Source organism: Falco cherrug, chromosome 2 (genome assembly GCF_023634085.1).
Source record: "Falco cherrug isolate bFalChe1 chromosome 2, bFalChe1.pri, whole genome shotgun sequence".
In the NCBI taxonomy this organism is placed as follows: domain Eukaryota; kingdom Metazoa; phylum Chordata; class Aves; order Falconiformes; family Falconidae; genus Falco; species Falco cherrug.
Genome location: NC_073698.1, coordinates 72,453,351 through 72,467,257, shown reverse-complemented (window position 1 = coordinate 72,467,257; position 13,907 = coordinate 72,453,351). Strand labels below are relative to the sequence as shown.

General features: G+C 37.7%; 1 protein-coding gene across 1 annotated transcript in view; it reads left to right on the top strand.

Moving 5' to 3' along the window:
• The window catches only part of OCA2 (OCA2 melanosomal transmembrane protein), a 176,489-nt gene that overhangs the window by 59,368 nt on the left and 103,214 nt on the right, over positions 1 to 13,907 (top strand). Inside the window, exons 13-14 of the mRNA XM_027804503.2 lie at positions 2,284 to 2,422; positions 11,382 to 11,514. Coding sequence (XP_027660304.1) covers positions 2,284 to 2,422; positions 11,382 to 11,514 — 272 coding nt within the window. The remainder of the gene's footprint in view (positions 1 to 2,283; positions 2,423 to 11,381; positions 11,515 to 13,907) is intronic.

Below are 13,907 nucleotides of genomic sequence, written 5' to 3'. Positions count from 1 at the left end.
AACCTCCAGCGATGGGGACTCTACCACATCCCTGAGGAGGTTGTTCCGGTGGTTAATTGTTCTCACCATAAATTTTTTTTCCCTATGTTGAGATGAAATCTCTCCCAGTGCAACTTGTACTTGTTGCCCCTTTTCTCCATGTGGCTGCTTGTGAAGAGAACACCTCTGTCTTTGTACTGACCCTTTAAGTACTGGAGTTTTATACTAAATGTATATTAAGTACTTTAGTTTTATACCAAATGAGTTTGTAAGACTGAAGAAGGGGAAACTCAGTATGTGGGAAATATTTGTATTTGAATCACTATCAAAGCTAAAATAAAATTTTATCTTGCCTAGTAAACCCAAATAATTGCCTATTTCTAAAAGCTTCATGCTGGGGGTCATTTTTTGTTTTTATCTTGCTGCCAATGTCTTCAGCCCTCATCTACAGATTCACTATGTTGCACTGCACTGCCATTGCCATGGAGATAAAGCTTTCAGAAAATCCTACTGACTCTATGAATATGGATTTATATTTCCATTAATAAGGCATAAAATGACGATTTTTTTCACTCTGCATTTTGTAGTAAGCTAATAAAAAAATAACAACTACCCCTTTTTAGCTATAGTTTATTTTCAACATAATTTGTTATTGGGAACTGGAAAGGGCTAATGGTTGTTCACATGGGGAGTTATATAACCAGTATAAGTAAACTGAAGAAGTTTGATCCTACCACACAGCTAACACATTGTGGTGGCTTTATACTTTGGGCTTGGCCTTTCTTGACCTATGTCAGAGGTTCTTTCTTCAAGCTATCACGAGGTGCATCAAAAAGAAAGAATAACTAAACAAAAGTTTAGTTGCAGGTTACATTTTGAAACATTTGGATGTCAAGGAGTGATAGGTTAAAATTTTAAGTACAGCTGTGGTCTTCTACCACAATTGATACAATTGGGCAGCTGTACTATAAAGTACCCTTTAACAGCATAATTTTACGCTGTTGGGGAAATACCGTATTTTTGCACAGTTATTTTGTTCTGGACTTTTTGTATGCTGACATGTGTCATCTGACACTGTTTTTCCTGAGTTTTAAATTGACAATTGGTGACAGGGTAAGTGTATCAAGTTAAGCTTTTGTGCAATGCACTTTCTCTTTTAATAATGCAGACTTAGACTGCATGGTAATTTCAGCTCTTCCTTCAAGGAAACATGACAGCATTGCAGTGAAAGCAATCCTGAGACAGCATTCTTGCTGCCACTCTTTCCCCCATCCCATATTAGGTAGAGGGGGCAATAAGTTAACCATGTCCTCCATCTTTACACACTGGAGTGATGTTTTGATAAGCTGTGAGCAGGAAAGCATTCGTTCCTTATTCCAAAGTGCTTAGGTATGACCTTAACTTTCAGCTTTTAATGCCATGGACCAAGTTTAAAGTCAAACTGGTACTTCAGAAATGAGAGGACTGTGCAGATCTGTGTGTAAATGTAATTTGTGCAAGTTGAAGCAATCCATGTGAAGATTTGTAAGTGCGCCCTGAGTTGAAATGGATCATGAGGTTACTGAGTCAATCACAGTATTTGACAGAGCACTTAAGATACTTCTTGTTAGAAAAGCATCTTACTGAAGGAGCATTAAATATGTTTGAACTGCTAAAAACATTTTGAGATTTTTTTATAGAATGAGAAATGTGTATTTTATACTCTTGTTGCATTAAAAATAGAAATACTCATGATCAAGCTTGAGAGAAGGGGAAAAATAAGAACAGAATGAACTGGATAAACCTAGGCTGAAAGCTGAGGTCTCTAATAGATGATTCATGGCTAATAGGCAGCCTGGGCAATCCTCTACCACTGCTCCCTACAAGAAAGTTACTAATTGATGATGATGCAGAAACTGTGATTACCCAGAATAATTTTCCATAGGTGAGTGTAGCCTTGGGACTATGGTTTAAGAAGTCATATGATGTTGAAAATTAGAAATGTTATTTTCTGTGTAGTCTAACTCTTGTAATAGTTGATTAATTAAATGCTTTTTAAAATGCATCAATTTTCCAACCATTAATTATTCCATTACAAATGTAAAAAAAAAATCTATCATTTTTGCATTTGTATTGCTATAATTACTGTAGCACATATAATGTAGCACAATTAAAACTTTAACAATACATACACAAAAAAATATTGTTTAAAATCCTGCAATTTTTCAGTGAAATGATGGTATTTTGTAAATCTCATAGATTTTAAGATTTAAGGTAATTTAGTCATAAGGATAAGAGGTTAATTTCATTCTTTTTGTACCACAGGCTCTGTGAAGTACTTAATCTTGATCCTAGGCATGTCCTGATTGCAGAAGTAATCTTCACAAATATTGGGGGGGCTGCTACAGCTGTTGGAGACCCTCCAAATGTAATTATTGTTTCAAATCAGGAGCTGAGAAATAAGGTATGTACTGCAAGCTGTTTGGCTACTAAAATTAAGTACTGCTGTTGACTTACGCACTCTTGAAACTTGTTTTCCCCCAGCCAGCCTTATAAACAGACCATAATTCACTTTTTCTGCCACACAATTTCCTTCTTAGTAGGATGATCAGGCAGAAGAGACTGATCTTTTGGGGACAAAACTGTGATGAAGGATAGACTTTTTGATAGGGACTGAGAATACCGGTTTCCTTTGTTTGGTGGTGTTGAGGAGGATTTCTTTGTCAATGGCAAAGTGAAGAAGGAAGAAAAACAGTGGAGGGCTATAAAGAGAGGGCAGCAAGGAAAAAAAGAAAAACGTGAAAATGAAGATGAAAATCCAACTTTTGTTTTCAGAATAGGCTTTCTCACAAAAGTTAAATATATTGAAACAATTTGACTTCTTTTCAGAAATTTCAAACCAGAAATAATTGTCCATACACAAAACCCTATGACGCCAGAGGATGTGTTATCCCCGTAAACCCATGTCATACATGCCTCCACAGCAGGTAGAGACTTTGTCCGTCAGCCACAGCCCAAGGGGATGTTGGGGGTGGAAGCAGAATGGGGGCTTCTCCCATGCAGCATGGACTGCAGCTGGCTCCCACCTCCTGCCAACATTTTGGTACCCCCAGGCTGCAATGACATTCCAACACTTGGCTCTTCTGTTATTTCATTTTGCTGGGTGACTGGTCCCAAAGTGAAGGTTACGGTGGCTGGTACTGGCTGGGACTCCAGACACCTGCCAGTGGCACTGTCCTGGTCCCACCATCTCTTCCTACCAACATTGCCCTCTCTGCCCTGTGGACAGACAGAGCCACTGCTGGTGGGTGTTCACGTTTGCAGCTTTCAGCTTCTGCATGCAGCTAGCCTTTGCATGTTTTCCATGCTTTCAGCTATCCCTGCCACCCAGGGCATCAAGTCCCACTTCTGCCTCTGCCATTGTGATCCCCGGTATCCCTTGATGCATCACCTGTCTCTGGTGCACCAGAGGCAGTCTGCTCAGGGTGCAAGGGGCAGCCCCTCCTGGCGTGGGGCAGCTCTGCTCTCCTCGTGCACCTGTACCACCACCACCAGGCAGCATGGTGGAAGGGGCAGTAACGTAATGGGCACATCTGTAGGGGCACCAGGCATGTGTTTTCTGCTTTGGCCAAGTGTCATAAACCCCCAAAATAAATAAATCTAAAGGAATTCAGTGTAGTGTTTGGGCTAATGTGAAAATACTTGTGCAAGTGGGATGAGGGAATTGTAGCACAAAATTCTAAGCTTTTTTATTTGAAGTCAATTATGTTTCTATTGCCGTACCAAAACAAAATCTCTTCTAATTAACTGAATATACTCAAATTAATTAAGTACTGTCCAGGTTGGAAAATGTCTTGAAAGTTCATAGTATTTAATAAATCGAATGTTTACTTTCAAAATATTTGGAATGTGCTGCAATTTGTTTGTTTGGATGATGAATTTGGAGACTGTAATATTCCTGGCTGAGGATTAGATAGCTAAATTTTACATTTTAAATGTGAAATCTCTGTAACTATTTAAAACTTCTTTTCTAAAAAAGGATAATTAGCACCTGCCATGCAGGTCATTTTCCTAAATACTCAGAAACTCATCATCTCTGTAGAACCTTTAGAAATGACTATAAACATGGGAAGCAATTAAGCAATCACATCAAAAGGAAAATATTTTATATTTCTCTTGATTGAGATACTGATAATTTTAGGAGGGTTCAGCTGTATGAATACCCTAGTAATGTGACATTATAGCAAATTCTGAATTTGAAACAACTACAAAAGCTTTCCAGATCTCCACTCTGGATTGTTTTTGGATCCTTTGTTGCATCGCAGAAATAAGGAAGCAATAAAATACATCAGATTCAACACAGGACCATGGGACTTGTACTGCTTCTTTCTTATATTCTCAACTGTTATTCCTATGTATATAAAAATAAGATGGTTGAAGACCTACTCTTGGCTTTTAGGCTGAGTGGTATGGGCTATCTTATGTCCTCCCTGCTTAGGGCTCACCTCTAAAGGAGATTTGCCTGGGAGAGCACTGACAGGAGTAACTGGATAAAGCCAAGAGTGAGCACAGGGAGGGAGCTGGACCATCGGCCTCACCGTCTGTGATGCTGAACTAACAGCTCGATTCCTAATTTTGTCCACCTGCCCCAGCATGCTCTCTTTTGTTCAGAAGAAGAAACACAGATATTGTTGTCCTATTTCTGAAACTACTTCTATCAAAGGCTGCTGTGTGGAAGGGTTATATGACCAACTACAAATCTACGTCTAAATGCGTGGGGTGTCCTCTATATTTGTACCAAGTAAAATTTATTCTGTTTTTTAAAGAACTGTTTCAGAGAGAAAAGTTCTTCAATGCAATAATGCCATTTTGGAAACAGCATTTCATGCAGTATTTTTTATAGTATCTATTATGATATTTTCTACAGAAAATACCTGGATTTTGCCTCTTTTTAGCATTATGGTCATGTTTTTGTCATTCTAGGAAATTTTTCTCCTTAATATTGTCATTGAAATTCCCCTTTTCATCCTCTTGCGCTTCCTTTTCAGTGTTATTGTTTGCATAGTAAGTACAGGGTTACTTGGACAATTGGCCCTGTAGGAGGCTGAATAGTGTATTGTACTGTGTAGATGACTGGGTTTTCTATTTTATTAGGTGAGATCAGGAGGAGAATTTTAGCAGTCTTCCTGAACTTTTACTGTTGTACATCACCCTCTAAAAGCAGTCTAGTAAGATATTATGCAAGTTTACACTTTCTTAGGAAACCTCGCTTTTTAAATCAATAGAAAATGAAGTGCAGCCTTGTTACTTTGGGTGCTGTTATTGGGTTATAGCTTTGGAAATGCTTTGCTCTTTTGTTTACCGTAGTGCTGGAGAGATTTTTCTCCCTAGGTTCTGGGGAGAAGTCATGTCATATTAAGAATATTTTATCTAAATTATGTTTGAATAAATAAGCTTGTTGTTAGAGTTTACTCATTAAAATGTAGGGATAAGTCTGTTTATTTGTCTTGAGATGCAAATAGATGCCAAAAGGACTTTTTTCTTTGTAGCAGTGGTTAATTTATAACCCTGACATATTCCCTACCATCATGCCTGGAATCAGTGGAACATTTGCATAATAGGAGAGGAAGATTCGTTGTACCCTTTCTTGTTTTTAGTTGGGTGTTGGAAGAAGTTTCACAAAATACCAGTTATGTTGCGATTTTAGGGAAGGAAAATAAGAATTTTTACTAAAAGCAAATGGAAAACACATCAAATGAATACAATACTTCTTAAAATTTATTATTACCTTTAGAGTATGGCTACTGAGTGGACGTTGCTAGCAAAATTACACTTTTATCTTGAAGAGATATGTGCTTCATACTTTGGGAATTCCATTTTTATATGCACAATAGGGCATGAACTGGTTTGAAATGGTCGTTGTTTTCAGAAAGGCTGAACATTAAGTCCTCTATATTTGGAAACTTCACAAGTATCTACAGTCACACCTTTGAAATCAGAAGTTGCTTGTGCTCTAAGCTTAGGCTGTGATTACAAGTGCTATAGAGAATGGATAGTGAATAGGTCTCCAGAGCAAAAAAATAGTGTGAACATAGTATACACTTGTGTATCTAGATTTCATTTGCCTAAAAGAGGTCATGATAAGAGCAAAGGCAGTTTTGGCTTGTGCTAGCCACTGGATTATATCCTTTTATTTACCATCTTTGTTAGCATGTGACAAAGCTTGTACTGTTAATCTGACGTGTGCTGAGGATTTTGGGGTTCCAGCATCCCACTCAGGTTTATTCCAGCCATTTAGCAGGAATTCCCTGGGAAACGGACAGCCACCAGTTCTCCTGTTCTGCCTTTCGAACACTTTCAGCCTTCATGCTGAAATTTAACATTATGTGATATTAGTTGATTATATTTCATGAAAAAATATGTTACTGAAAAATTATGAATAAAAGTAGACAATTCTGAAAACTGGAAGAGAGAAAATCCTATATGTGAATCTGTAAAGGTATTTCAAGTCCTGGAGGCTGTGAAAGGAATTTCCATCATTTACTAGGCTATTTTTGTTGAGTTTGCAGAATACAAACTTGTTAAAAGTTTTAATTTGTAGAACTCCTACCCTTCTGTCAATGTTTCATTGATTAGGTTTCTCAAGAAAAAAATGAAATCCTAGGTAAAGTATGTAAAATAGAATTTTTGGGTTTATGGCTGATTTCAGTTTTTTTCCCATCTCTGCATGTAGTAACCATTAAAGAGTGTAGTACAAAACAAAAAAGGAGGTTTGCCAGTGTCTCAGATAAGCATTATCTTCATCATAACACTGATAGTGTTAGACCATCAGCAATTTCTGTCTCAGGGATGTCATGGGCAGTTCCTCCTGAGACAACATAGATCTCAGACACTCAGCTAGAAGGGATGTTTAAACCACTGTAGGAATAACAAATTACTCTTGCTCTTCCTATTACTAGTTTTAAGATATTAAGTAAAGGGCATTCTGGCTAGAAGCGCAGTATTTGCTGTTCCCCATGAACTGCTGTGCCTGGCTGTAATTTCTGCTTTCTCTTTGCTCTAAAATGGCAGAATTCTTCTGGAAAACTCTGAATTACTAGAAGTTAATTTCACACCTCCAAAAACAACTAAAAAAATCAGGATGATAGAAAGTTAATATTTTAGGAAAATAGTATGATACTTCCTCCTAATATGAAATTGATATATTTGACTTTGCATTTAAAACTATAAACCAAGAAAAGATGCCCACTCTGTTTCAGTTCTGAATCTGTAGGCAGTGGAACCTTTAGGCTGCTGTCTGGCTAAAACAAAATCTTTATGTTTTCTGTTGACTGGGGAATGAGAGGAATTTAACACAATCAGCATAGCCTCAAGTAAGGGTTGTTTGAAGCATATATTGTATTTAGCTGATGGATTGAAATCTCCTGGTATAAAAGTATTTCTTGCCTATTGTGCATGTCAATTCTATTTCAGTCTATTGTGCAGGAAAAAGAAAATCTTTATGAAAATGACATTTTGTTGTATGCATCAGACACGTAGAGCACTTTAATGTGTTTTTACAATGCTGAATCCTGGCCCCGGCAGCACAGAGGACTCGGGAGGCATACAATGTGTTATCCACAGCCACAAAGGGTATGAATGTAGGCTCTGTGGAGATGTTGCATGGCCTTTCTAGGGTGTGGGAGAAGGAGCAGGAGCAACTGTGCCACCATCTTGGTATCCTCTGCTGTATCTGTGGTATCTGAGGTACAACCCTTTAGCCTCTTAAGTTCTCCAGAGGCTGCTAGTTGACTACTAGCTACCTGACAGTGTCTGGTGTGAAATCTGCCTTCGCTTTCACTGAAAGCATATTCTGTGTGCTGCAGAAAGGCTGGTGTGAAGCACTCAGCCCAAAGCATCAGGGTGGTCTCTTTGCCGTGAGCTCTTCTGGTATCAGCCATAAGAAGGAGTGCACTTCACAGTCCTCAGCCTCCTCATGGCTACTGGGTACTAGTTGTCCAAGGCTAGTGATCACCAGAATTCAGTTTCACTCACTGGTTCTTGTGGATCAATGCAAGGAGGTAATAAGGACGAAACCTGGAAACAAAGGATGGGAAGAGACTTGAATCCAGCTTTGCACTATCACAGGCAGTACTGTCACACAAGGTCTTTTCTGAAATAAGCACACTCCATGTTAGAAAACAATTTGTTTCAGCTGAATTGAAAAGCTGTTCTGCAGTAGCAGCAGAGCAGCAGGTTTTCTTTTTCCCCGGGGGTCTCAGGGATAAGAAAGATCAATGAAGTGATGTTAGGAAGTTTAACAAAATCCTGAATCTTGGTTCCAGCTACTCTCTTTGAAAAGTTTGGGTAAGCTCCTGGATAGGATCCCCAAAAATCTAGTAGACATTATTTTTGCTTTTGTGATGATGTCTGCGAATCACTTTTAAAGGCTCATTGATGCCAGCTGTTATGTCATGAAGCTGTGTTAATTCAGGTTTATAAATTTATTTTTTAAGAGTATTGTGATCTCCATCTTGTTTCAATTCCTTTCAGCTGTCAGCTAGACCTGAGGTCACCTTCTTAACCTCAGCATTTTAGTTTGCCTTCTAGGTTGATGTGATTTTCCTTTTCATAGAGAAATTAATTTTGCGGGTTTCAAGTGACACATTTCTTGTGCTGTATGCTTTGTTTGAGAAGCTTCTGCATTGTGGCATTTCAGTAACAAAGCACAAATATTTTGCTCTGAAATTAGTGTGATATTCAAAATATAAAGGCAAGTGACTTTGTAAATATTTAAATCGAGAGTTTCCAAGGGTCCTTTGGGTTGCTGTTTCTCTTTTTTATTTCCCACATTAGCAATTATCTTTATGCCTGAGTATCTCTGCAGAGAATTTCTGCAGGCATACTCTGCCTTGTAGCTGGCATTATTCTTTGTGATGTGGGCACATTGCTGCCAGCCTAAGAAAAGCTTCATCTCCACTGCTTTTTGTAAGACTAGGTTGAGTGCAAAAGCAGTTTTCCTGGTTCTGGTAATTCTGGTTTGAATATATTTGGACCATCTTTAATTACTTTATTGCTCCTCAACCAGCTGTTTCCCAGTCATTTTGTTTTTCAAAGGATAATTTTTTTTTCCAGTCAGACTTAGGCATTGCTGTTTCGGTTGGTGCAGCTTCGGTGTTTTTACAGCTTAATTCCTTTCAGTTTCCTACATAACCTGAGGCCATTTTAGAGACCATAAAAGCTGAATACTTATTTTGCATACTTCCTGAACTGTCTAATGACCCATTGTCAATACTTGAGAAATTTCCAAATCAAGGCTAGTTCACCGTGCTTTTAAGGATTCTGATTTTTTCTGGCCAAAATTTTCTGATTTTCCATTTTGGCTATAATCCCAGAGGCAATCCATGTATAAATTAGATTTATTGTCAATTTTAAATGGCTGAAATTAAGGAAATACACATAGGAGATATGGAATTTATATACTTTGGAGGCAGATCTTAAAAACATTGAGCCTTTGCAGAATTTCAATTATTTCTTTTCACATAGCTATTTGTAAATTTCCTAGAGTTATGAAATAGATTTCATCCCTCATAGAAATGTCTCCTGTATCTCTGAATCTTGACTTGATGCCCAGAGGCCAATCTTTATTTATAAAAATTGACTTGTAAAGCCTGTCTTGCAGAGATGTCAGACATTTGACTGGCTGACCTATTATGTAGGCAGACTGAATGAAGGTATATTATTTTCCTTTATGGTGTCATGTTTTTATGTTCAATTCTTAAAATAATCTTATTCCAATTCTTGAAGAGGCTTCTTTCCACTTTTATTAAAGAAATGGAAGTAGCTGAGTTATAATGAAAGGCCAGTGAATGAACAGGTATACAGTTTCACCTTTTAGTGGCTGGAGAGTACATGAGGCAAGGAATCTGCTATTAAATAGCAACTAAGAATTATTTTCTTTAGCTCATGAAACTGAAACCTGTATTTTTGCTAGGATCAAATTCTAATCCTAAGTCTGCATATTTATGTTTTGAGATTTATTTAACTCTCTGTAAACTATGGATTTTTTGCAAAAGAGCACTAATCTTACTAATCTTTATCTGGCTACGGAAGTTCTTTATGACTTTAATCAGTTTCTTGTGCTGTGTGTCTTTTTATTATGCCCTGTGGTGCAATAGAGAAACATTATTTTCCTTTTTTGAACCAGAGACATTTCAGCTGGGACATATCCACATAAACTCTTTTGGTAGGAGGCAACACAGAACGTACATTTAAGGTAGTAAGTCCCTGATAGTCTTAACACACAGAAGGTAATATCAGCTGATGCTACATGGGAAGCTGTTTTTAATATGCATTTGCACTATAGGAGGGTCTACAGGTAGCACACAGATATTTAGTAAAAGGCAAGTCACCATAGGGACATAGAGGTGTGGCACAGTGAGATTCCATGACTTTCTAGAATCTCTGGGAAATCAGCAGGTGCTCTGAAAATTCAGTTTAGACAACCTGAGCTATCCACAGCTTGGACCATGCTTTCTTCCAACTGTCACAGAGCTGCTGTTCTGGGATCACCGGTTCAGACAACTTCTAATATGTGAATATATGACAGTTCCTTGCTACCAGAGTCCTTAAATGTGTTCCCCCTTGGAAATTCATCGAAAACTTCTTTTGGACAAGCTAGTCATGACTACTTCAGAAAATTCCAGCCCAAAGGCTAACCCTGACCCATTACAGTGTTTGTAATACGGAATTGTGGAATAATTCAGTTGAAGGGGGCCATGGAGGTCATCTAGTCCAACATTCTACTCAAAGCATGGCTAAGTTCAAAGCTTTAGGGCGGGTTGCCACTATCCATTCTCATTGCTTAAAACAGTACCTTTTTAATTCTGCCTAACCTTTTCATGAACCCCTTCATTAAATTGTTTTGTTATGCAAAATGTAAAGAAATGTGTCCATTTATTAATGAGGCAGAAAAATTATCAGAGTATCAATGTATAATATTTTTATTGTAGAAGAGTATTCATGAATTTTGATGAAATTCTGGTTCACATAAAATGACTGTAAAAATTCATGTTCAAATCAGTTTAAAAGAAAAGCTGGTTGTTAAAATTTAACTATTTCTGTGATCCAGTATGGTTTAAAATGAATTTGCAGTTATTTAAGTGACTCAGTTTGCGATTTTTTTTTTTTCCTATCTGTGTCAGGAACATGAAATGTATTCAAGAATAACTCATAATTCTATTTTTTAGTTCTCCAAATTAAATTGTAATGTGGCTCATCACCTTGAAACAGATGAAATGCAGCATAAACTGTACTTGAAACTTACTTTATTGCTTTATATTTATTATTGTTTGCTATAGTACATACAGTTGAATACTTTTCCCTGTAGGTAATACAGAAAAATAACTGGTTTTTTTAATGTAGGCTTTAATTTTTATTTCCAGGGATTGGATTTTGCAGCCTTCACAGGGCATATGTTTGTTGGCATCTGCCTTGTTGTTCTGGTCTCCTTTCCTTTTCTTAGACTTCTTTACTGGAACAAAAAACTTTACAATAAAGAGCCGAGCGAAATTGTTGGTAAGTATGAATGAGAGAACATTTTTATTATCGCTACATTGAATATATGCTAAATAGAAACAGAATAGTGCTTACAACAAGGTTGTCCTCAGACAGAAGGGCCCATTCTCCTTCAGTCTGTGAACATTAATTTTTTAACTAATAATCTAGATTTTATTTTTAATTGTGTTATTTTCTGACTTTTAGAAATTGATGTTTTTCCAGTGCTAAGGTGGATATGAATTATGAAATATTCTCCAAAATTTATATTGATATTTTGCATCATTTATAACCATAGGCTTGAATATGAGGCTTGAATATGAGGTGTTCTGTATAGCAACAGAAAACATCTGCTCAAGGTGCCGAGTTCACAGCCTAGCTTTAGAAATATCCCGGGTTTCCCTTATGACAGGCAGAGTGCACTATGCATTCCCTCACTGCTGATTTTCTTCCACTTTTTTTTTTTTTTTTTTTTTCCAGTAATCCTTTCCTGGCCTGTGGTCAGCGAACACTTCATCAAAAGTAGAACTTTCCAGGTTCTTTCCAGCTTGCCTCTGTGGCTCTTCCAACCCTAAATTTCCCAAGTGTATAATTTCTATAAATCAGTAGGACTAAATCTCTATATTTTTTAGGTTGCTCACTGCAGCAGTCTCTAGAAGTCTTGGGTAAAGCTATTTCGATGGCTGTTGACTATGTCAGTCCCTTTTTGTCTTCATGCTTTTATGCCTTTCTATTCAGTCATTTTGAAGTTTTCATCATTGTTCTCAGGCTTCTGCTTCAGCGCTGAAACTTAATAACCCCCAAATGTTACAATTGCTTTATGAGGTAAGAAATAATTCACTAAGTATCATTTCTTAGCAAGCTTTGTACAAAGATAGTTGAGTGTAACTGTTTCTTCCCTGGGAATGTTTTCTTCACTTTTGGCTGCAGAAGACTTTAAGATCCAGGCTTCCACAGACCATGCAGTGGATGGTTTAATGTGCTGTACAACATCTCCGAACCTGCCTATGTGGGGTCTGTTTAGCACAGGGAGGAGAATTTCTCATATGGTTCATATAAGTTGGCTCCATTGGAGTAATCTGTGGAGAAAGACAAGCCCTTCTAAAGACTAATGTAGCTGTCTACAATAGAACAGATACATTGCAGTGCCCCAGCGTTTACCTGTCTCTTTTGAACACAAGGGGAGTCCAAGGTAACTAACTTGGTGGTGGAGATCTTCATGATAGGTAACTAATTTAGGCAAAATGAGTGCCACTTTTGGTGAATTGCCTTGTTCCAGGGAAAATTAGCTTTAGGAGTAGGATTTTATTAAAAAGAAGTGGGAGTCCTCTCTTCAGTGGATAGCACTGCGTTTGTTGAATCCCATCTGATAGAAAGGTCAGAGAACAGACTTTACTGCTTAGGAAGTTGGCTCTTGTGCAGACACTCGGTTTTGAGGGACTGCGGCACCCATTCAGCACAAGCATGCTCAGCCTACCTAGGGGCCACAGTATTTCCCGATATTAAGAACCAAAGCATTTTTTAGTTGTTCTAGAGATGTTACCACTTAAGTGTTTTCACAGAGAACTAAGGAGAATTTTCCTTCTATGTATTTGCTTTGTATGAGATATGCATTTTCATTATTGTGCCATTGTAAAAGACCTGAAGCTTTCTGCACTGTTAAAGATTTGGTCCTGAGAACAAGAGAAATAATATACTTAGTCCCTAAGATGCCTAGATATTTCCCTGTGACACTGCAAAGTAAGATTTTTTTCAGAAAGCCATCAAGGATCTTCTTTTCCTATCTTCTTGTATCAGGGAAGGTGCTGCAAGAAGTCTTCCTTACCTGGTAAATAAATCTATTAAATATATACTTCTCAGCCAAAGAGAGAGAAGATTTAGTTTAGAAATAGGACACTTCTGGCTCACCTCAGCTTTTGCACTACATCAGTTTCCATTCAAATAGCTAGAATTTTACCTGGGTGCCAGGAATGTCAGAGAAATGACAGAGAATGCTGGAGAAAGTAATTCTGAAAATTGGCAGTGCTAACATGCTGAAAGGGATGATCTCCTTTCCTAGCCATAGGTGTGCCATAAATATGTCAATTAATGTTCTTGACTTTTGTATTCTGGGAAGGCATCATTACCTAAAATAAATATCCATTAAAAACTTAATAATAAGCATTGCAAACTGTGTATTATGGCTGAATGACCTTCCTACTTGTCTGGTCAAAGCTAGCACTGTGAAGAGGGGTGAAAAAGCTACGAGATATACAATATCCACTCTCAAGTTGCTCCCAGTAGAGTATTGAAATGCATAATTTGAACAGGTGGGAAGTTGGCTCACGTTCCTATTGCTCCTTCTCTTTGAACTGGTGGATGCAAAGCTGGACATGAGCCAGCAGTGTGCGCTCACAGCCCGTAATGCCAACTGT